Source organism: Diaphorina citri, unplaced genomic scaffold, assembly GCF_000475195.1.
Source record: "Diaphorina citri unplaced genomic scaffold, Diaci psyllid genome assembly version 1.1 scaffold6, whole genome shotgun sequence".
Taxonomy (NCBI): Eukaryota; Metazoa; Arthropoda; class Insecta; order Hemiptera; family Psyllidae; genus Diaphorina; species Diaphorina citri.
In genome coordinates, this window is record NW_007377445.1 from 82,281 (window position 1) to 104,904 (window position 22,624).

The 22,624-nt window shown below is 37.5% G+C and overlaps 1 protein-coding gene and 1 pseudogene across 1 annotated transcript; one reads left to right on the forward strand and one right to left on the reverse strand.

Annotated features, from left to right (window-relative positions):
- The first annotated feature begins 11,847 nt into the window (after window positions 1-11,847).
- Window positions 11,848-13,273, forward strand: LOC103524411. Its single transcript, XM_008489428.3, has 2 exons — window positions 11,848-12,451; window positions 12,797-13,273. The coding sequence occupies exons 1-2, from the start codon at window positions 12,163-12,165 to the stop codon at window positions 13,234-13,236; spliced, it is 729 nt and encodes a 242-aa protein (XP_008487650.1). The 5' UTR covers window positions 11,848-12,162; the 3' UTR covers window positions 13,237-13,273.
- A 2,800-nt stretch (window positions 13,274-16,073) lies between these two features.
- LOC103524419 lies at window positions 16,074-17,695 on the reverse strand (annotated as a pseudogene).
- Between the last annotated feature and the right edge of the window lie 4,929 nt (window positions 17,696-22,624).

Sequence of the window (22,624 nt, forward strand, 5' to 3'; positions counted from 1 at the left end):
TACCTCTTCATTGATAATCACTTTTTGTCGTAAATTGACTTGCAGCACAACATGGTTGCTAATGTTCAAATCCTGTAGGGTATATTGGGCGCTGGTGAACCATGTTGTAATCTTTATTGGCAGGGGCCTTGTTTCAGAAATTCGGAATCACTTAGATGGGGACGTGTCGACGTGGACACGTGGTCTATTTAGTTGTGGACGTAGCCCCCATATTTCCATCTCACGTTGAGCAAGACATACACGTTTCAGTCCAAGCAATATCGGAAGTTTTCCAAGTAGTTCATATTGTGAGAGCTTTTGTGATCCTAAAATTATTTAAAAACACACAGATAGTCCAGAAAAAGGAGTTTCCGTGGAAAAGGAAGCCATAACAGGTGCAGATTAGAACAAGGAATAGGATCCTTTTATTGAAGGTACCCATTGAAATCCAGGCGAAACGGCCCATAGGTCTTGCAATTCCAAAACCACAGCTCGCATTATGCTTTCAAACCCTCAACTTTGTAGGAATGGGCCCCATAGACACTGTAAATTACCAGCTATTATTGTGAACCGTACTGATATCGATGTTACAATTACTATTGGATCGATAATTGGGATTACGATGATTGAAAATCCCATTATCCTATTGAATGCAAATGAAGCACTAACGATTATATAGACAATACTAGCGCATGGATGTCAGGGTTGTTAGTGTAATTGTAACCAGAAAAACAGACCATTAGGTCAATGAGAGCTCTCTCGATGTAACTCTAGCAGAGAACATGAGAAGTGTGCTCGTGAGGATGGATTTTGTTTCGCATTCTTTTCATATTAGAAGACAAAGTAGTCTCAGAAAAATGCCCTAATGGGTCATTCTTTGGATTGCTTTTGGCATTAACAGCAGGCCACTTTTCCAAAAGATGAAAATCCCTAAACCCTCAGATGACATGGAGACATGGACGTCAAACAGTACGTCCATGTAACCATTCATTTACCGCCAGGATATTCTAATTTTTCCTCATAGAAGGACAAAAGTAGAACAAACAACTTTGGGCTCAAACTCACAAGTCAAGGATCCAATTTTGGGTATCAACAACCTCGTAAGTTTAATCCCAAAGCTCGGGAGTTACATAAGAAACAAAGACAATACTAGCGCATGGATGTCAGGGTTGTTAGTGTAATTGTAACCAGAAAAACAGACCATTAGGTCAATGAGAGCTCTCTCGATGTAACTCTAGCAGAGAACATCAAAACTCTAGCAGAGAACATGAGAAGTGTGCTCGTGAGGATGGATTTTGTTTCGCATTCTTTTCATATTAGAAGACAAAGTAGTCTCAGAAAAATACCCTAATGGGTCATTCTTTGGATTGCTTTTGGCATTACCAGCAGGCTTCTTTTCCAAAAGATGAAAATCCTTAAACCGACCCTCAGATGACATGGAGACATGGACGTCAAACAGTACGTCCATGTAACCATTCTTTTACCGCCAGGATATTCTGATTTTTCCTCATAGAAGGACAAAAGTAGAACAAACAACTTTGGTCTCAAACTCACAAGTCAAGGATCCAATTTTGGGTATCAACAACCTCGTAAGTTTAATCCCAAAGCTCGGGAGTTACATAAGAAACAAATTCAAATCTTTTGTAGAAGTCTACAACAAGTTAGTTGAAGTGCTCGTGATAGTAACAGGGTGAACGGTTCGAGTCTCGCTCATGGCTAGATTATAACTTATAACGCAAGGCCAGTAGGCAGTTGAGTTACTGGCAGATGCCTGATGATAACACCTGTGACGTCCAGTAACATTCCAGTCCAGTTGGACGAAATGAACTTCTGGATAGCTACAAATCCAATGAAAAATAACCAAGCTCTAGATTGTAACGTTACTGGACGCCAGCGGTGTTTAAATATGAGGCCAGTAATTGGAACTCCTCCTTTCTTCAAGACACTGATGATCAATAGAGTTTCAGACATACGGTTACATAGGTAAATCTACGTGTATAAGCTATAAAGAAACAAATCTGCTGCTTCATCTCAAATTTTGTTCACAATTACGCGTTAATGGGTTTTTACTAGGCCATAAATGTTATATGACATGCCATGACACGATATAATGACCAAGGATGGGCGAACTTACACTTTAGCTCTACAGGGCGACAAGGAGGACACAGTAGATACAGAAGCTCCTGGCTAAATTAGGTCTTTCTCTGATCCACATGGAAAGGTAAACCAGTCCCACTATATGTATGTGTGAAATACCTACCTGTGTAAAATAAAATAGAATAGAATATACATTGTTTATCCTGCCCTGTAGATAAAGTTAACATCCCTACACTGTTGATATGAAGCTTCACAAAGTTGCTGAGTCCTCTACAGGGCGACAAGGAGGACAGAGTGGATACAGAAGCTCCTGGCTAAATTAGGACTTTCTCTGATCCACATGGAAAGGTAAACCAGTCCCACTATATGTGTGAAGTACCTACCTATGTAGAATAGAATATACATTGTTTATCCTGCCCTGTAGATTTAGTTAACATCCCTACACTGTTGATATGAAGCTTCACAAAGTTGCTGAGTCTTCAATAGTGAAGTCCCACTAGCGCCCATCAATAGATAAACTTGGCAACCCACCTAACAACTTCCGAGTAGTTCTGAGGATCCTGTAGACGTCAAATGAAACACTGTTGAAATAAAACGTTTTATTTCCATGAGAATCAACATAAATGACTGGTAATCGCCATAATTAACAAGTTTACAAGCACTACAATCAACTGGTCCCTCACATCACGCATTCCAACTAGGCATTTCGTGTTGAATTAGTGCTTGAGGTACAATTTTGTTGGTTTTAATGTGTCTCTTGCTGAAGATGACACGTTTAATCACATGAATATGCATTATGCAGCTATTTTACGACTCTCATTATGGCACCTACAAAGGGGAACAAAGAAAATGTGATAGAAGTTCAAATTACAAATTCCTCAAAATCCAAGTCTTGGTCCTCTTAAAAGTGGACAGTAAAAAGTACACGAATGCATGGAATTTTCAAAGAATAATTTTGAGATTTGAGTGCGATATGGTAGCTAGTAGCTACTCGGCCCAACCGTGACCAAAACATAGGGATTTTTTCAATAAATTGTTGATTTGGCCAAATAATCGTAACAACAAAGCTCCTAAGGTTAGGTGGCAGAGATTGTCACAGCCAATAACTTTCCAATGTTTACCCTCTAGCTCCTACTCAAGAAACATTTATTTGCTAGCAACTAGCAATCCTAGTCCAACTCTCAAACCGTTGACTTGGCTTCAAATCCTCGATTCTTAATCAACTAATCACGTGGCGGGTACAGTTCACCAAGATTCAATTAGTATGGCCAGCCTTGTTAGCTTGGTAGCGCGTCTGCCTTGCAAGCACTGGGCCGCGGGTTCGATTCCCGCCTGGGGCGGATTTCATCCTGAAGGAATAAAGTTCGTTCTCGGAACGACTGTCTTTCTATTCTGTTTTCCTTCTCTCTTCAATTGCGGGACGATAAGACCTTAGCAGTTACAGTTCCCTCTGTCAAACCTCTTGAAAAAATCGTAATCACGTGGTGAGTACAGTTCACCAAGATTCAATTAGTATTCTGTTTCCTATATCTTTTTCAATCCTCGAAGCTCGAACCCAAACCAGCTCCATCATCTTCACACCTCTTGCTGTTCTGTCCAAGGTCACGGAGGCTTTGAATAAATATTCCAACTAGACTATCATAACAATTGAACCAAGAGTTATGATTAATTAATTTCCAAGCGGGCATCATTAGGATCTTTGTCTCTCGTGTTAGAGACCTAGAACGGCCTTGAGCACTAGAGGGACAGGAACAATGTGGATACAAGTGAACAAGAAGGGAATTACCAACTGAAATGAGCCTTTACTTCTTTAGTTTAATATCTTTGGAATTAGAATAATGATTATTATGTTTTCAGAACCTCACAACCAGTAATAAAATAGGGGGTCACTTATTTTTAAAGGTTTTCTTTTTTCAAGCAACAGTGAAATTTGCAAAAGGACCAACTGAGGAGCAGTAAAGCTCTTATTCTCTTAATTTTGACAAACTGTACAATCTCACAAAAAACGCATCCATTCTGTTGCTCTTAACCTCGTGGAGATTTTTTTTCCAAGATGGCTATCTTTTCTGGTCATTTTGTTTTGTGTAATGCAAACCTAAAAACACACACAAGATCAAGTTGATTTATTTCGTTTGCTCTTTTTTTCTTCCAAACACAAAAACAAAGCGGTCAGGCCAGTTCTCGAGTTCTTCCAATACTGGTTAGTCGCTCCACAACTATGCTGCAGACAACAGACAAGTACCTTGCAGGCCGCTCATTACATACTACATACAATGTACAATTTAAAAAACGCAAGATAGATGGATGTTAGATACACATTGCTTGTACGAAGAATGTAACAAGCTGGATGACATTTCAGAAGAAGGAAAAAAAAAGATGGCTCTAATCTCCAATAATAGCAGAGAGGTTCGTAAAGGTAAAGGAATCTAATGAACTTGGACTTGAATAGGTACTCGAGCAAATAAAACATGCAAACATATCACCAAGCAAAAACCCATAAAGAAAAAATAACACTCATTTGGCTCAGGACAGAAAAAGAAGTACCTATGTTTCTACTTTCAAGAGGGGAAACCAATTTTAATATGTTTCTACTTTGAAAAGGGGAAACCAATTTTAATAAAATAAATGATGGTTTCATCAAATGAGAACAAAAGGACCAAGAATTAGGAACATTTTTTTTTTTTTTTTTTTTTTTAATTTTTTGTGGCAGAGATTGGATATTGGAGATGAGGTGAAAAAACATGCTTAAATACCTAAAGGTAATAAGCAAGAAGAACAGAGATTTTAGCATATGAATTGAGCAAATCGAATGCATTTGAGGAAACAGCAGTAGAGACTGTAGAGAGTTTGAGCAAAGATCTTCGATATGGGCAATAAGGAACCACAGTCAATGCAATTCATCATTTAGCATATGAATTGAGCAAATCGAATGCATTTTGAGGAAACAGCAGTAGAGACTGTAGAGAGTTTGAGCAAAGATCTTCGATATGGGCAATAAGGAACCACAGTCAATGCAATTCATCGTAACTTGAAATTCCTCCAAACTATGTAGAACTGATAAATGACCAGTCGTAAAATACTAACTAAAAAATATAGGTACACATAGTAAACATCACGTACATTGTATAAAATTTTCTGGCTCCTGAAAATTCCAAGACGACAAAAATAACTAAAATTCACCTATTAACGAGAGGCTTTGGCTTCAGTTTTACGAGCACCACATACATCATTCTCCAGCTTCCTGGTTCATTTTGTTTTCTTCTGTTAAGAGTGAACTTGGAACTTTCTTCCATCTTTTCAATAACCCGTTAATAATAAAATCGATACTGATAGTGAAATTAGTCGCGCTTTCAGGCCAAATCATTCACACAAACACAAAAGAGAAGCATCTATAAAATCTCAGCATGCTACTGAAGAACGAAGGATTGTATTTGCGCTTTCAGGCCAAATCATTCACACAAACACAAAAGAGAAGCATCTATAAAATCTCAGCATGCTACTGAAGAACGAAGGATTGTATTACACCAACAAATAGAAGGATACGGGAAATCAACTCACAGTGCAAAAAATTGTCGAACCACGAGCTACTTATACGAAAGACGTTTGTTAAGAGACTTTTGACTAATTTCCAGAGTAAAATTGACACTTCAATTTCTTTAATTGTTTGAACTTGGATGTTTTCCACAATGTACTCAAGATTCACAGGAATGTTTATATGATCGATTTGAATGGACGTAGAACAAAAACCCATGACATTTAACTTGACTTCTCGCATGTACAGTTTTTATGACCTGTCGCATTCTTTGGGAAAGTTTACCTTGTCACGGAATTAAGACATAATACTTTAACTCTAATGTGTATGATCCATAAAACAGAGCTGGATTATAGCCTTGATCCTGGTGGATTATTTATTGATCTCGAAATAATTAGTTGATAATTGGTCCGGTTTTTACGATACTCCTGATTCAAAGATCCGACAAAAGCCACATCATAATGATAGTGTTTGAGTTTATGTGAGAACATGATCTTCATTGGTGGTTTTATGATTATTGCTATCACAACAACAGTTATGACTTGTGGTGACTATTTGACCTCATAACGTAACACAAAAGTAGGCATAAAAGAAATGTCCATGAAAGTATGGTCTGTAAAAATAATAAGAATCTCTACAATACTCTGAACAATATCTTCTAACCCGTCAACCCAACTTAGAGAAAAGACATTCTGGAAAGATTAGAAAAGATAATCGGACATAATCTCTATTTATAATACACCCATTGACGATGATTATCGAGTTTTTATTATTTCATAAGACTATAAACGATAGAGGATTTGCTCCCAGATTCCCTAGAAAGTTATGTTATGGCCAACGGGTTCTTGACGTCATGAGGTAATAAACCCAATCAATAAAAAAAGTTCCAACAAAAGCATCCAATGCAATAATAATAACAATGGACACTTCTGAAACTATTATGGATCAGATGATAGTTCTGTCTTGTAACAATTAGTCTATAGTGAAAGTCCATTACAGCATAATCATTATCCAAATCTCAAAGCTTTCATCCAGTTGGTAGCTCGTTTGTCATAACTTTATATTCAAATTAAAATGTCTTCTTTATTAACGAGAGGCTTTGGCTTCAGTTTTACGAGCACCACATACATCATTCTCCAGCTTCCTGGTTCATTTTGTTTTCTTCTGTTAAGGGAGGTACTTGAGTACTAATGATGTCTCTGCAGTCATGGAGTCTCCTCTGACACCTCTCAGAATGTCTTGCAATATGGAATTATTATCTGCATGCATGATGTTGGAAATATCAATAGGAACACAAGTGAATGCTGGCTTGCTATTCTTTTGAATCTCAAGAATATGGTACATGTTCTTCACTCTCTTTTGTCAGTTCAAAGTTTGTAACAGACGAAGATTAAGGTGTCTTGCATACAATTTATGAAATTATTTAACTCCAAAACAAAAATGCCAAAGACTCTCGTTGAAAAAAGGATCTTGGAAAGAGTTTTACCATGAACAACTAGTGTGGTACAACATTTCATCTCGTTAATTTTTACGAGGGTAAACTCTGCAAGGTCCACTGATTTAATTGGAATCATGAGCTCGAGTTAATTAATAGTTATTGTTGCTATAGTGATTGTAGCAAGGAACATAATACATTTATATTATTGTATTGATGAAGCGATTGTTCTATTTGATGAACAAGAGAAATCAAAGTTAATAATTGATGTTCTCAACAAATCTCCAGGGTTCAATCCAAACTTTTCAATTGTTGCATTAGGTAATGTTTTACAATTAATTATAAATAAAAGTAATATTAGAGGATAAAAATAAAATCCAATGCACAAGTTCTCTTCGACCAACCCTTTCCAAACTGATTTCAAAAGAAAGTCATCCTCAGTGTTTAGCGTTACAAGAGTAGAAATCTTAAAGCGAAAATTTCCGAGGTACAAGTTCGTGAAATGCACAATGACTTGTATCTCTTTCATGTACTCGTTGTGAATTCAATACAAACAGAAAATTAACATATTTTGTGACTACTACAGCAGGGTCAATGTTATTCTCGTGTGAATCCTTCTCTTAGTCATGATGTCTTGTTGGTCCTTAGTTCGTTCATGTCTTTGCTTCAGATCTGGGAAGATAACGACGCTCCGTAGATCTCTTCTACCCACTATCTCTTTGTTGTATAACATCTTTGTTTACGGTATCTTTCGATCTTCAGCATTCGAAATTATTGCTTCTTCGTTTTCCTTCGATTTTCAAATGGTTTCGAACTTTCAACTAAATCGGTTCGTGCAAGGATGAAACGAGACTTTCTCCCTTTGTATTTGAATAGACGAAACCCAAAACCTAACATTCGAAATTATTGCTTCTTCGTTTTCCTTCGATTTTCAAACGGTTTCGAACTTTCAACTAAATCGGTTCGTGCAAGGATGAAACGAGACTTTCTCCCTTTGTATTTGAATAGACGAAACCCAAAACCTAATAGGATCCAAAGCCATAATACATCAACAAAAACTAAAATAAGTATGACCTTAAATGTTGACCAAATGCTAGGATTCGGCCGTTGATACCTACTTTCAAGCAAAAACCAACACTCCCGTCAAGTACAAGATCAACCTCGTCACGTGAGGTTGAACTAACGGCCACGAGGAGAATATTGCACACATATTCAAGATCATCACAAACATCATCTGGAAATGTTCTGTACGGAATTGCGTCCTCTGGAACAACAAGCAAGGCGTGATTTGCCCCATCAAGAAGTCGTGCTGAGAACACGGCAATATCAGAATATGAGCAACTCGCAACTCATCATCGTCTGAGTAAACATTGGAACAGATCTGACTGACATGTACGCTAGATTTGGTTCGGAATATACACATAGACATGACGACTCAGTATAAGCCCGCATCAACGAATACAAGATGGTCCTGCTAAATATTTCAGGATCTGAGACAGAGTAAAATATCGAGAATTAAGTGTTTCAAATGACGAACAAGCAATTAAAGCTAAATGTTAATGTAAGCAAAATGAAAATCTGATTAAAACAAAAATCCAGAGTGTCCATACAGTCCATAGCACAAGAGTATCTACTGAATCTTGTACTTGCGATTACTTAAGACCAAAGACAGTATCGCCCGTTATTTTTTTTTTTTTTTTTTAGTTTGTTAATTAGCTTAACTAAAGTTACATATATCATTCGAAAAGCCTAACAATGAAGGAACAAGGAACCCTTCTGTAAACCTGATCAACCCTTGGGGAAACGAAAATACCTGTATTCAATTCACCACTCATCTCATGTCAATGTCTTTTATTATTTTCAAAAACAAGAATTTCGTACCGTTCATGTAAATATTTTTTATTAAATTCAATCAATTAGTCAACAACAACAGTCAAAAGCATCATGCTGAGATGATTTGGCTCATCGTGAAATTATGAATTCAAATCTAGAAACTAATTTGCTTGGGAAGAATTCAAACCACACTTCAGTATTGCTTCACTCTGACAATTCCATTTATGACTGACACATTGTGGCAATTTTCTAGACGGGCAGATTTGGCCTAAGGATATCCAGGTGTGTTGAGAATGTCAAGAAAACCATTCAGATTAAGAAAATCTTAGAATTATGCTAAAGAAACTACTAAATATTTTTATTAACAGGATTACTGAAAAGAAAAACATTATGCTAAAGTAACTACATATTTTTTATCAACAGTATTACTGAAAATAAAAACCAATCCTCTCTTAAATGAGCCAATATACCATCTAGTAATGGATCAATCCCTCTAGTTGGGAAGGACGTGAGGGCTATTAAATTACTCACAGCTCATATTGAAGAAATAGGGGGGACACAATGCACCCAGACAAAGACAGCCCGATACCAGAAGCCAATCGCATTGTCTTCGATACCAAATATGGGTTCTCTCAATGCAGGTCATCTGTAGAGCTATTGCACTATTGGAGATTCTACCATCTACCAGGTGGTCATCCGAGATAACAAGACTTCCAACTTGCCAAACCAAATCGGGTTCCTTCTTCTGCTTCTCCTAACCCAACCGAAAGTCCGAACTATTTTGTATGATGTTGTACGTTAAACCGATTCAGACATAGGATAAGTGCTTAGTGCTTCATAATTTTGTTTTTCACCAAGCTCAACACTGACAATATTTGGCTCGATGATGGTAATCAAAGACGGCCACCATATTCCGCCGCACAAAAAGGTGAAAATTTAGCTCCTACTCTGTGCTGTAGTTTTTTTACCTGGATGTGCTTACATACGCTTGATTTGGATTTGTGTATGTTCTTGCTGGATTTCTTTGTTTACTTACCTAATTATTTCATTGTTATTGTGAATACTCAAGTGAACATCAACAGGCAATATCACATCTTCTTTCGTCATTACATCTTTCTACTATTTATCCTCCAATCAATCTTACAGATATTAAGTTCCAGTGGAAGAGCACACGTTTTCCAAGCCGCATGCTCATTGTCCAAGCAAACCTGTGTCCCGTTAATGCAACCTGCAAGTCTCCGTGCAGCATTTTATTTGCACTGGACCTCGCCATTCACAATAAGCATTAGCATACATGTCTCTGACGTATAATTTATATGCGGCAGCCTCCGTGGTGCGTCTTTGACCTAGCACGCAGCTTGGAGTTTAAACCCCGCAGGACAGAACTTGGTCACGAGTTTTCGAGTTGTCTTTTGGGTGCCGGGAAGATTTCAGTAAACTTTTAATCTTAATCAACTAATCACGTGGCGGGTACAGTTCACCAAGATTCAATTAGTATGGCCAGCCTTGTTAGCTTGGTAGCGCGTCTGCCTTGCAAGCACTGGGCCGCGGGTTCGATTCCCGCCTGGGGCGGATTTCATCCTGAAGGAATAAAGTTCGTTCTCGGAACGACTGTCTTTCTATTCTGTTTTCCTTCTCTCTTCAATTGCGGGACGATAAGACCTTAGCAGTTACAGTTCCCTCTGTCAAACCTCTTGAAAAAATCGTAATCACGTGGTGAGTACAGTTCACCAAGATTCAATTAGTATTCTGTTTCCTATATCTTTTTCAATCCTCGAAGCTCGAACCCAAACCAGCTCCATCATCTTCACACCTCTTGCTGTTCTGTCCAAGGTCACGGAGGCTTTGAATAAATATTCCAACTAGACTATCATAACAATTGAACCAAGAGTTATGATTAATTAATTTCCAAGCGGGCATCATTAGGATCTTTGTCTCTCGTGTTAGAGACCTAGAACGGCCTTGAGCACTAGAGGGACAGGAACAATGTGGATACAAGTGAACAAGAAGGGAATTACCAACTGAAATGAGCCTTTACTTCTTTAGTTTAATATCTTTGGAATTAGAATAATGATTATTATGTTTTCAGAACCTCACAACCAGTAATAAAATAGGGGGTCACTTATTTTTAAAGGTTTTCTTTTTTCAAGCAACAGTGAAATTTGCAAAAGGACCAACTGAGGAGCAGTAAAGCTCTTATTCTCTTAATTTTGACAAACTGTACAATCTCACAAAAAACGCATCCATTCTGTTGCTCTTAACCTCGTGGAGATTTTTTTTCCAAGATGGCTATCTTTTCTGGTCATTTTGTTTTGTGTAATGCAAACCTAAAAACACACACAAGATCAAGTTGATTTATTTCGTTTGCTCTTTTTTTCTTCCAAACACAAAAACAAAGCGGTCAGGCCAGTTCTCGAGTTCTTCCAATACTGGTTAGTCGCTCCACAACTATGCTGCAGACAACAGACAAGTACCTTGCAGGCCGCTCATTACATACTACATACAATGTACAATTTAAAAAACGCAAGATAGATGGATGTTAGATACACATTGCTTGTACGAAGAATGTAACAAGCTGGATGACATTTCAGAAGAAGGAAAAAAAAGATGGCTCTAATCTCCAATAATAGCAGAGAGGTTCGTAAAGGTAAAGGAATCTAATGAACTTGGACTTGAATAGGTACTCGACGATTAGAGGTAAATTATAGCTGCAGGGTAGAGAATTCAGAGATTGGATATTGGAGATGAGGTGAAAAAACATGCTTAAATACCTAAAGGTAATAAGCAAGAAGAACAGAGAATTTAGCATATGAATTGAGCAAATCGAATGCATTTTGAGGAAACAGCAGTAGAGACTGTAGAGAGTTTGAGCAAAGATCTTCGATATGGGCAATAAGGAACCACAGTCAATGCAATTCATCGTAACTTGAAATTCCTCCAAACTATGTAGAACTGATAAATGACCAGTCGTAAAATACTAACTAATAAATAGGTACACATAGTAAACATCACGTACATTGTATAAAATTTTCTGGCTCCTGAAAATTCCAAGACGACAAAAATAACTAAAATTCACTCATTCACACAAAACAAAATAAAAATACATAGGGATAAACAATTAAAGACAATTACTTACATAGGGATGCGGAACACCTAGTATTTTCATCTCAGTTTTCTCTTACAAACCTCTTTGCAAATGACAGCACAATTTTCATAACTTAACTAACACCTAATGAACGAATTATTTGAATGATCTTCAAACGAGGACAAAATCCACACGTTCAACATGTTAGGAGATAACGAAGATACATTATGTAAAGATTGCAAGAAAAAATACTTGATGAATTTCAAATGTGAAACCAAAAATGATCTGAACATCCTCTGGCTCCCAGAGAATTTCAGTCAGTCGAGATTCACCAAAAGCTCAAAAGCTAGTAACGCTTGTACACTAATTGTATTACTGATGTGTAAGCGGATCGAACGTTTGGACTGTCGTCAATTGGACACTTGTTTCAAGGAGGATTTCAACATGCACTCAGAACTTATCTATGTTCTTGCTGAAAGTATTTTACAAGGTTTGTGTCTAGTTAGCTTTCTGTGTAGGTGTCTAGGATTAGGGGCGAAGTCAACGAATCTAATTCTTTTCACCACTCATCTCATGTCAATGTCTTGTATTATTTTCAAAAACAAGAATTTCGTACCGTTCACGTAAATATTTTTTATTAAATTCAATCAATTAGTCAACAACAACAACAACAGTCAAAAGCATCATGCTGAGATGATTTGGCTCATCGTGAAATTATGAATTCAAATCTAGAAACTAATTTGCTTGGGATAACGAATCTTGCATAATTTTGTATTTGAGAATGGCAACGCTGCATGCACATGCACAACAATAAACATTCTTTCATGTGTTTCAGGGAATCTACTGCATGATAGATTATTGGCACACAAACCAGTGCGCCACATGAACCTCTCAATCCCGGAGGCTATCAAAGCTGGCGGACGAGAACTGAAATCAATCAAAGAGTGGAACAGCTTCATATACTTGCAAGATCTAACGAGCTCCCTCTACACTGAACTCAAAGAGAAGTTGACGCAATGCTTGACCAGTATTCCGGACAGGACGATCTATGTGATTCTCATTGCGTTGAATCGGTCGATTCTCCTTGTAATAGAACATCAAGGTCAGGGCAGAATCACTCTCCTGGATTCACATCAACATGCCCCATATGGTTCTGTTATTGTTCAAACCCCGGCACCAAACTTGCAAGCCTTGTGCTCTTGGTATTGTGCTCTGCTTCGCCACAAATGTAGCATGTATGAACTTAGCTTTATGTATTTCCCTTCTGCACCCTGAATTATACTTTTCCCTCCAAGTTTTCCTCACATTTTCAGATCCTTTGTTTATCAAACTTTTTAGAAAAGCTGATTAAACGTAGGAAAAACATAACAAAACGATGAAAGATACCAGCGATCAAGAAAATAACATTCGTAGGTACCATTTTTAAACGGGGCTATGCAACGACTTAGATTGAGAAAAGATAACTGGAATGTTTTGTTGCAACGGGACTTGGCAATGTGTTGCCCAGTTTCAATTATTATTAAAGTTTTGTTTATTTTTTGTGGATCAAGGTGTTATCTTAAAAAGCGAATCACAAAAGTGTAGAATATTCCAAAAATTCTACACTGTAAGGTTGGTTTGAAAATTCTACGTTCTACTGTTACTGTCACAGTACCAATTCTGTGCTACACGTTCATATATCTGAATCATTGTCCAATAAGTAACCAGAAAAATACAGTCTTACAAAACATGTCTTATATGGTATTAAAAGATGTTGTGTTGTTATGTCTTGTACAACTGTTGTGTTGTTATGTCATTCATGAGCACCTCTCATTTGACCATCAGTGTGGTGAAGATGAACAATATTATAGACAAACCAAGGAAGATGATCACACACGAGCAAAAACACGTCCATCAAATCAAATATGTAATCAGGAATGAGTTGGTACCATTCTGTATAGGGTTCATAGGATTGAGCTTGGTGTAGGGTTGATGTTGGGTTGAATCCAGGTTGTACCACATGAGAGGCATAATCACGTAAGACTTAATGAGCACATTTTTTCTTTTTATATTAATGTAGTCTGTAGTTCTGTAGGTATGTTTGTAGGATCTTGAATTCTAGTACATGCGGTATCTTGGAATCTAGTAGAGGAAGGTACTACAAGGTATTTTGCCAAGGTGTACATGTACAGCGTCTGTTCACTGCGTTTCACATACCTTCCACAATGTAGGGAAAAAATGTAAAATAAAGTTTTCGCTTTAGTTAGTTGCCGAAAAAAATATTGACCTTTCTTTGATCTTGAATAAAATAAAAATATGGCAGGTATTTCAAATTTAATCTAGTTTTTTCTTGTACATATTTTTTAACAACATTCAACTTTCTGAACTCCGAACAGTGCATATTCAACATCAGAGAACCATGGCTATGAAGAAAACGGAGTGCAAAGTGAAGGAAGACACTTCTACAGTTCAACATAGGGCACTTCCAATCTAATGAGTCATGCCCCTGATATGTACTTACAATTCATCGAGTTGATATTATGTCACAAGAACTAAACAAACAATAATGTCGACATGTGTGTTCGAAATTCAAATTGACAATCCTTCACAACAGTTGTAATAAATTAAAAAACAATAACGAATTTGAGCGCAAAACAAAAGCAATTTAGGAAGACAACAAGGATTTGCACAAGCCTCGAGCCTTCAGTTGTAATAAATTAAAAAACAATAACGAATTTGAGCGCAAAACAAAAGCAATTTAGGAAGACAACAAGGATTTGCACAAGCCTCGAGATGGATTGCTGATTGTCTTCGACAAACAATGCTCTCATAATCATAATGTTCAATGATATGGTGATGGGAAGACCTAGGACTATCACATCAGAGCATTGTCATGTCAAAGCTCATATATGACACACACCATCATAAAACACACACGTACCAGTGATTGTCTGAATGTGATAAATCATCTGTATGAAATCCTTCTTTAAATAAATTGAAAGACATTATTTTTACGAGCAATAACACAGACCTTTAGATGATAGAGATATAAATTAATGAGCAAATAATAAAAGTTAACCGTTTTGTTTAGATTAGCTTGAACATATCCCTTTGTGGAACACAACATTGCATTATTCACACTACAATCACATCCTATACTGGGTACCATAAAACTGGCTACCAGTCCTTCAGCAAAAACTATGTCATGTCTACTCAGTGATGTGTTCAATCTTTTCGTATGCATTAATATTAATCCCCAGAAATATTAACCCAATTCAGCAAGTAAGGTATTGAAACTTCAATACCATCCTTTATGAAATTATCATAGAGAACTTTGTACCAGTGATTGTCTGAATGTGATAAATCATCCTCTGTATGAAACCCTTCTTTAAATAAATTGAAAGACATTATTTTTACGAGCAATAACACAGACCTTTAGATGATAGAGATATAAATTAATGAGCAAATAACACAACATGACACATCTGTCTAATACACCAGGTATATTTCAAAGAAATTATGCATAATTTGATTTCTTTCATCGAAACGGATTTGAAATGTTTACAGCTAGTTGAGGTTTACACAAATCGGCTTCTATAAAAGCTGGATGAAGCTGTTTGCATAAGGTAACTTTAGCAAGGAAGGTGTAGCATGTAATTTTTCTACATCCTCTGGGTTATTTATGGTCTAGTGCCATACTTTTACATGTAAGGCTACCTGCATAAATTTTAGGTGTGTTCTCGTACCAGGCTCAAAACCATAAACTAGTCAGTGAGATGTGTTTAAAATTAGGCGAGTCTGTGCACATATTCTGATCACCAGTCAGTGTTTACTAATGAAATTTTCCCCGAGTCAGAAACTGCTTTGGACTTTTTGTCCAGTCATTGAAAAAACATGGAATGGAAAATAAAAAGATTTAATTCGTGGAAATTTACTAGATTACATTCTAAACCCCTATAATCTCTATACTAAATGTTGCCAAGGAACACACTTTTGCTACACTCGTAGGTACATCAAGTTGAGCAGGAATTCCCCGAAATCGATGTCTTCCACATTAGTCAATATAGTTCGCCAACCACCGGAATCCATTCCCAAAGCCTTGTCTCTTGAGCACCGAACACATGAAAATGTCTTCCACATTAGTCAATATAGTTCGCCAACCACCGGAATCCATTCCCAAAGCCTTGTCTCTTGAGCACCGAACACATGAAAAGTTCCATAGGTCGCATCTGGAGAATTTCTCTCGGCGTAAACTCCTTTCCCGTCGTCAATCCATAGAGACCAAAAAAGTGTCTGACTTCGTCTTCAGACGCCGCGTCAAAGATGTCGATCTTGTTTCCCAAAATCAGGATAGGAACATCCGTCAGTGCGTCATCTGCGAGTAAATTGTCCAGTTCGTATTTGCTTTCAGGGAATCGGGAGCGATCTGAAGCGTCAATGATGAAGACAATGGCGTCCACAGCTGGGAAGTAATCCCGCCACACCCTCCTCGCTTGTACATGCCCACCAAGATCATGCGTGGTGAAGACGATGTCTCCCATGCTTAACTCCTCGGATGTTGGGTGCAATGTCGGCATATGCTGGGCTGTCCGGTCGTTCTTCAACATTTGGAGAAGAAATGTTTTGCCAGCGTTGTCCAGACCGAGGAACAGCAGCTTGCCAGACTTCTTCCATAATCCTAACCGCAGGAGGACCTCGCGAAACTTGGTCCAAATCTCGAACATATTTGAAATTGGAAGTTTAGAGAAGGATAGCTATTTTGAACTCATTTGATGACTGGGTTCACAATTCACATGGGGGAAAATGTCTGGTTAGTTTTCAGAGACTTGTTGTCAGCGAAATTACTCGCCTGGGAATGTTTGTCAGCGAGATCCCAAGTTCAAATTTACAAATCAAAGAGCTAATCTATCTTGAGTCATCTAAAATTTGAGAGACAAAAAATACAGTACTTTATCTTTGACTATTTATCTGGCTTGCATGAGAAAACATAGAAATTTCGGTGTAACTTCATGAAGTGAATGAATCTCAATTTGGTGACTTGCAACTTTGTCATAACTCCAAAAACACAGGAACAATATTCACCCGAGAAATATTCTCATAGGACTACTATCACTACAAGCATGTTTTTGCTCAAAACAAAATGGACCAATGACTGAATAGGAAACACGACTGAGAAGTATTCTTCTTGAATAAGTCGGTTTGAATGAATAGATTTTCTTGTCACAAAGCACATTCTCTTGGCACAAAAATAGGTGTTAAAAATTTCAAATGGTAAATCATAACTTAATGTTACAAATACTCACAATGGGCCAAAATATGAACTCACAAATGCTGAACCACAACAGTTTTACAATACACATCTTTCCTTCTGGATCCCTGCTTGCCAATACAAAACCTTTGGAACTAAAATTTTCCCCTTCACTACATAGACTTCACAAAAGTTTAGGTAACTCAAGCAGACATTTTTTGAAGCTCGGAGGTTCGGGCATTAACGTTCATTTCATGCATCACAACTCACAGCTTATCATTTTACATCGAATCTAATGTTGCTATTAGATGCTAGAATCCGACTACAGTACCAGATACTAGAATTAAAACTCTATTGTCATTTTCATACGCCAAGCACGCCGCTGGCACAGAATTCGTGATTCGAATTTTAATTATCAATTAAAAATTATAAATTCATATTCGGGTGATTTGAATAAAGTAAAAGTAAATATGACTCTCGCGCTGTTGTGTTTGGCGTGTGTGTTCCCTCGAATCCTGATCTTAACAATTGACGACAGGATCAGGATCAATCTCTGTGTTTTATGGTTTAGATAGAAAAAATATCGACGACGAATAAAGCCAAGCTGGGACAGCTATCTTGGCTCTACTTGGCAGGGAAAAGACCTTTCAAAAAGCCAAAGGTGAAATACGAAGTGAAAATCGACTTACCCATTGTCATGCACATACTTTCGGCCAATTCGTTCAGTAAAGTCAAGAAAAATGAAATCCAGAAGATCTCTTACCTGAAACAAAAGAAAACAGAAGGCGTGAAAGTCAAGAGGACATAAATTGTAGGGAAAGGAAAAGCAAAGCACAATGCTAATTATGTTTGAAAAATTGAAACTGCCAGATCCTGAAATTTGTTCTTTTGAATTTCATGAAAAACGAGCAAAAGAAGATACTTTTCATGAAATCTCTGCCAATTTTGATATTGACAGATTTAGAGATGATATACAGACAGAACTTTACAGAAAATCATCAAGATTGACAATTCTTCGAGAAAAACGGAGAAAACTTGAGTGCGTTGTGCTGATCTCTAAGCTCACATTCCACAAATACTTTTACCTCTTCACAGATTTAGAGATGATATACAGAACTTTACAGAAAATCATCAAGTTTGACAATTCTTCGAGAAAAACGGAGAAAACTTGAGTGCGTTGTGCTGATCTCTAAGCTCACATTCCACAAATACTTTTACCTCTTCATTGATAATCATTTTTTGTCGTAAATTGACTTGCAGCACAACATGGTTGCTAATGTTCAAATCCTGTAGGGTATATTGGGTGCTGGTGAACCATGTTGTAATCTTTATTGGAAGGGGCCTTGTTTCAGAAAATCGGAATCACTTAGATGGGGACGTGTGGACACGTGGTCTATTCAGTTGTGGACGTAGCCCCCATATTTCCATCTCACTTTGAGCAAGACATACACGTTTCGTCCAAGCAATATGTATAGGAAGTTTTCCAAGTTGTTCATATTGTGAGAACTTTTGTGCTCCTAAAATTATTCAAAAACACACAGATAGTCCAGAAAAAGGAGTTTCCGTGGAGAAGGAAGCCATAACAAGTGCAGATTAGAACAAGGAATAGGATCCTTTTATTGAAGGTACCCATTGAAATCCAGGCGAAATGGCCCACAGGTCTTGCAATTCCAAAACCACAGCTCGCATTATCCTTTCAAACCCTCAACTTTGTAGGAATGGGCCCCATAGACACTGTAAATTACCAGCTATTATTGTGAACCGTACTGATATCGATGTTAAGGTGCGGAGTCAAAGGCAGGTAATGCCTCTACAACTTCTGCTGAGATGCAGTCCTCCAACTCAACCGTTGGCGTTGATCCTTTGCGCGTTTGTTAAATAACTAGAAAACTGAGAATTTTTCGAGTGGCCCTTTCCCATGGAAACACAAATAGTCCATCCGAGGCGACCGTGAACTAGATCGGGGGAAGAAGGACACTGGCCCGGAGTGGTCAAACACCTCCTAATACTTCCACAATGTTCTTCTCAAGACATTATTAAAGAGGTTAAAGCTAGCGTACATAAAAAAGCAATTCAAATTCTACCAGACTGGCATAACCTTCTTAACCCATTGGTGTTGATACTTCACTGTAAGATGTAAAATAACAGAGAGATGTAGAGAAAAGGAGGGTTTTCAAAACACATGTGTAGATGGACACAGGTATTTTGAACTAATTCAAATTCTACCAGACTGGCATAACCTTAACCCATTGGTGTTGATATTTGACGGTAAGATGTAAAATAACAGAGATATGTAGAGAAAAGGAGGGTTTTCAAAACACATGTGTAGATGGACACAGGTATTTTGAACGGATAAATAAATGAGTTGAAAACAAGAATATGAGATGACCGTGACCTTTTGTTATACATCTGTACCAAATTATATTGCCATTCCAGTGAGGCCGTTACTAAAAGGTCGTCCACACTATTGACCATTCCTAATAGATACCGTCCATTCAAAGACATTTACTTTTCGAAATCATTCAAAAAGTGCGTCTTCCCCCAACATAGGTAACGCAGTCTCTATTCGTTTAGTCCGCCACGCCCATGCCACAGAAAACTCCGTCTGAGTGGAAACTGGAGGCCCAACTCGAGGCAAAACCCCCATGAATGGTTCCTCTCATACTCAACGGGTTAAACCTAACAAGTTATAGTATAAGCCGGTTTATTCACCAGACCTGCGGGGTTTAGCCAGATATCAGCTGATGACTATGTCAGTAACAAACTCTTGGACAATTGGACATTGTAACTACAAAATTCAACTGTTGTTTACCTATAGGACTAAAAAGTCTGCATGGACGCATAGTACCCCAAAGAAGATCACATATATTTGTTGTGAGGTGGAAAACAATCATTTACCCTAGATTTTAGAACTTTTATAGATCTTGTTTTTTTTTTTTTGTCAACTTCACAATAAACCGCTTCGTCTACATTGCTACCACGCCTTGACAAAATTCGTCTACAGTTACTTGATAATTATTAGTTTCTTATTTTCGCAAAAATACACATGGATCTACAACCAAGCATGCGGGTACTACTTTATTCACAAGCAAAGTGTGGAATGCATAATTTTGAATCACTTTATCCCGTCTTGATATCATGCATTAATTCACCTTCAAACAGTTCCAACAAAAAAAGAAAAGACTTTTTTAACTACCTACATACTTATAAAACCGTTTACAAAAACATTTAAATAATTCTTATCAAAACACATTGACGAACTTATCACGAACACCATGTGATAGGGAATCACTTTATTCCATCTTGATATCATGCATTAATTCACCTTCGAACTTCCAACAAAAAAAGACTTTTTTAACTATATACTTATAAAACCGTTTACAAAAACATTTAAATAATTCTTATCAAAACACATTGACGAACTTATCACGAACACCATGTGATAGTGTGATTCACTGGTCAAGTTCATAGGGGGGTGAATGATCTCGAAAATTAAAACCACACTTCTAAATTTTATGTCAGAAGAAACACCCATTTCAATGTTGAACGGTTTTGAGTTAATGCAGAACAGGTTTGAATTTGTAGCTATATTAAAATATTTAAGATTACGTATCGAGCAACGTGTCTTCCTAAGAGCTGAATTTTTAGACTATTTTTTCTGAACTTTTTGATAAATACTTGGAGAATTTGTCTAAAACATTTTTTATTAAAATGAACGATGTTATAAAATCGGTAGAGACTGTGGAGAAACATGGATAGCATTCTGTAAAATTTGATTACCACCCATTTTTAACGTTTTTGGTCAAATAATTTGCATTATTGAAATATTACTTGAAGACATCGCTGATGGCCACAGGAAGATGTGGTAGGAGAAGTTACCGGTAATACCGATCTATAGTCATTCCCCTATTTATCCTCTTGAGGACAATCGAAGTGGTTGAAATCCTGACTTTTCACAGGCCTTTTGCGATGCATCTTTAAGGTTAGACTTTGTGGTGCCTATACAACTGGAGAACACCACAGAGATGGCACAGCGAAAGAAGTGCAAACTACTGCAGAGATGCAGACTCAATAGAAAGTAGAACATGTACACCTGCAGAGTCTTCAGAGGTGCGGAGTTAATAAACTCTATCGAGATAGCTTCTAATCGCAACAATTCAACTGAGAGGTTGGCCTGGTTGGCAATTAAATAAAAATCCCTTGGGTGTGAAATGGTGAACAATAAGAATTTTTAACACCCTCTCCAGATCGGAACCAGTATTGAGTCTCTAAATGGGAAAACAACGTCATCACTTCACAGTAGAACAAAACTGTTTACTAGCAAAAATCCAAGTATCCGCATTGGAAATATTTTCAGTGCCATTTTCATGCCAAATACAGACGTCGTCATTGTTTTCATTGCCATATTACTCATACCACATTACTCCAAGATTACTAAACGATACACTATTCATGGAACACTCAACAGTAAAACACTTGAGACCTCTCTTAGGCCACAGGAAGATGTGGTAGGAGAAGTTACCGGTAATACCGATCTATAGTCATTCCCCTATTTATTCTCTTGAGGACAATCGAAGTGGTTGAAATCCTGACTTTTCATAGGCTTTTCGCGATGCATCTTTATGGTTAGACTTTGTGGTGCCTATACAACTGGAGAAGACCACAGAGATGGTACAGCGAAAGAAGTGCAAACTACTGCAGAGATGCAGACTCAATAGAAAGTAGAACATGTACACCTGCAGAGTCTTCAGAGGTGCGGAGTCAAAGACAGGTAATGCCTCTACATCTTCTGCTGAGATGCAGTCGTATCATAAGAAAGTCCTACAACTCAACCGTTGGCGTTGATCCTTTGCGCGTTTGTTAAATAACTAGAAAACTGAGAATTTTTCGAGTGGCCCTTTCCCATGGAAACACAAATAGTCCATCCGAGGCGACCGTGAACTAGATTACTAAACGATACACTATTCATGGAACACTCAACAGTAAAACACTTGAGACCTCTCTTATCACTGATATCGTTATCAATAGACGTTGTGCCCTGTTCTAACGACCTATAAAATACCCATTATGAATTCCTGTGATGGAAAAAATAAGTCAGCTCCTTCAAACACGCTGATGGTGATAGGTATTTCATCGTGAAATAAGAAATATTTCCTTGACAAAAGGTGTGTGTGTGTACCCACTCTTTACTCTTTAGGTATTACCTTTCCTGACGTATTTTTGCTTCCAAGCTTGTCAGTAGAAAAGGGAGCACGTTGCAGAATTTGCCCAATAATTAGCCCAGAGATGTAAGACTCCCTAATTCCATTTATATGTAGGATGTGCCTTCATCTACTCCTGACTAAACAATTCAGGTCTCAGGGTAATACCGAAATTTACGTACGTTGAGGTAAAGAGACTTTTGAGTGTTTTAAGTCTTATTGTACAGGCATGAAC

Excerpts from the sequence above, each read along its gene's own strand:
- LOC103524411 (XM_008489428.3), top strand. The coding sequence starts at position 12,163 with ATGTTAGGAGATAACGAAGATACATTATGTAAAGATTGCAAGAAAAAA. Across the intron at positions 12,452-12,796 it reads TGCTGAAAGTATTTTACAAG|GGAATCTACTGCATGATAGA; the intron begins GTTTGTGTCTAG and ends CATGTGTTTCAG.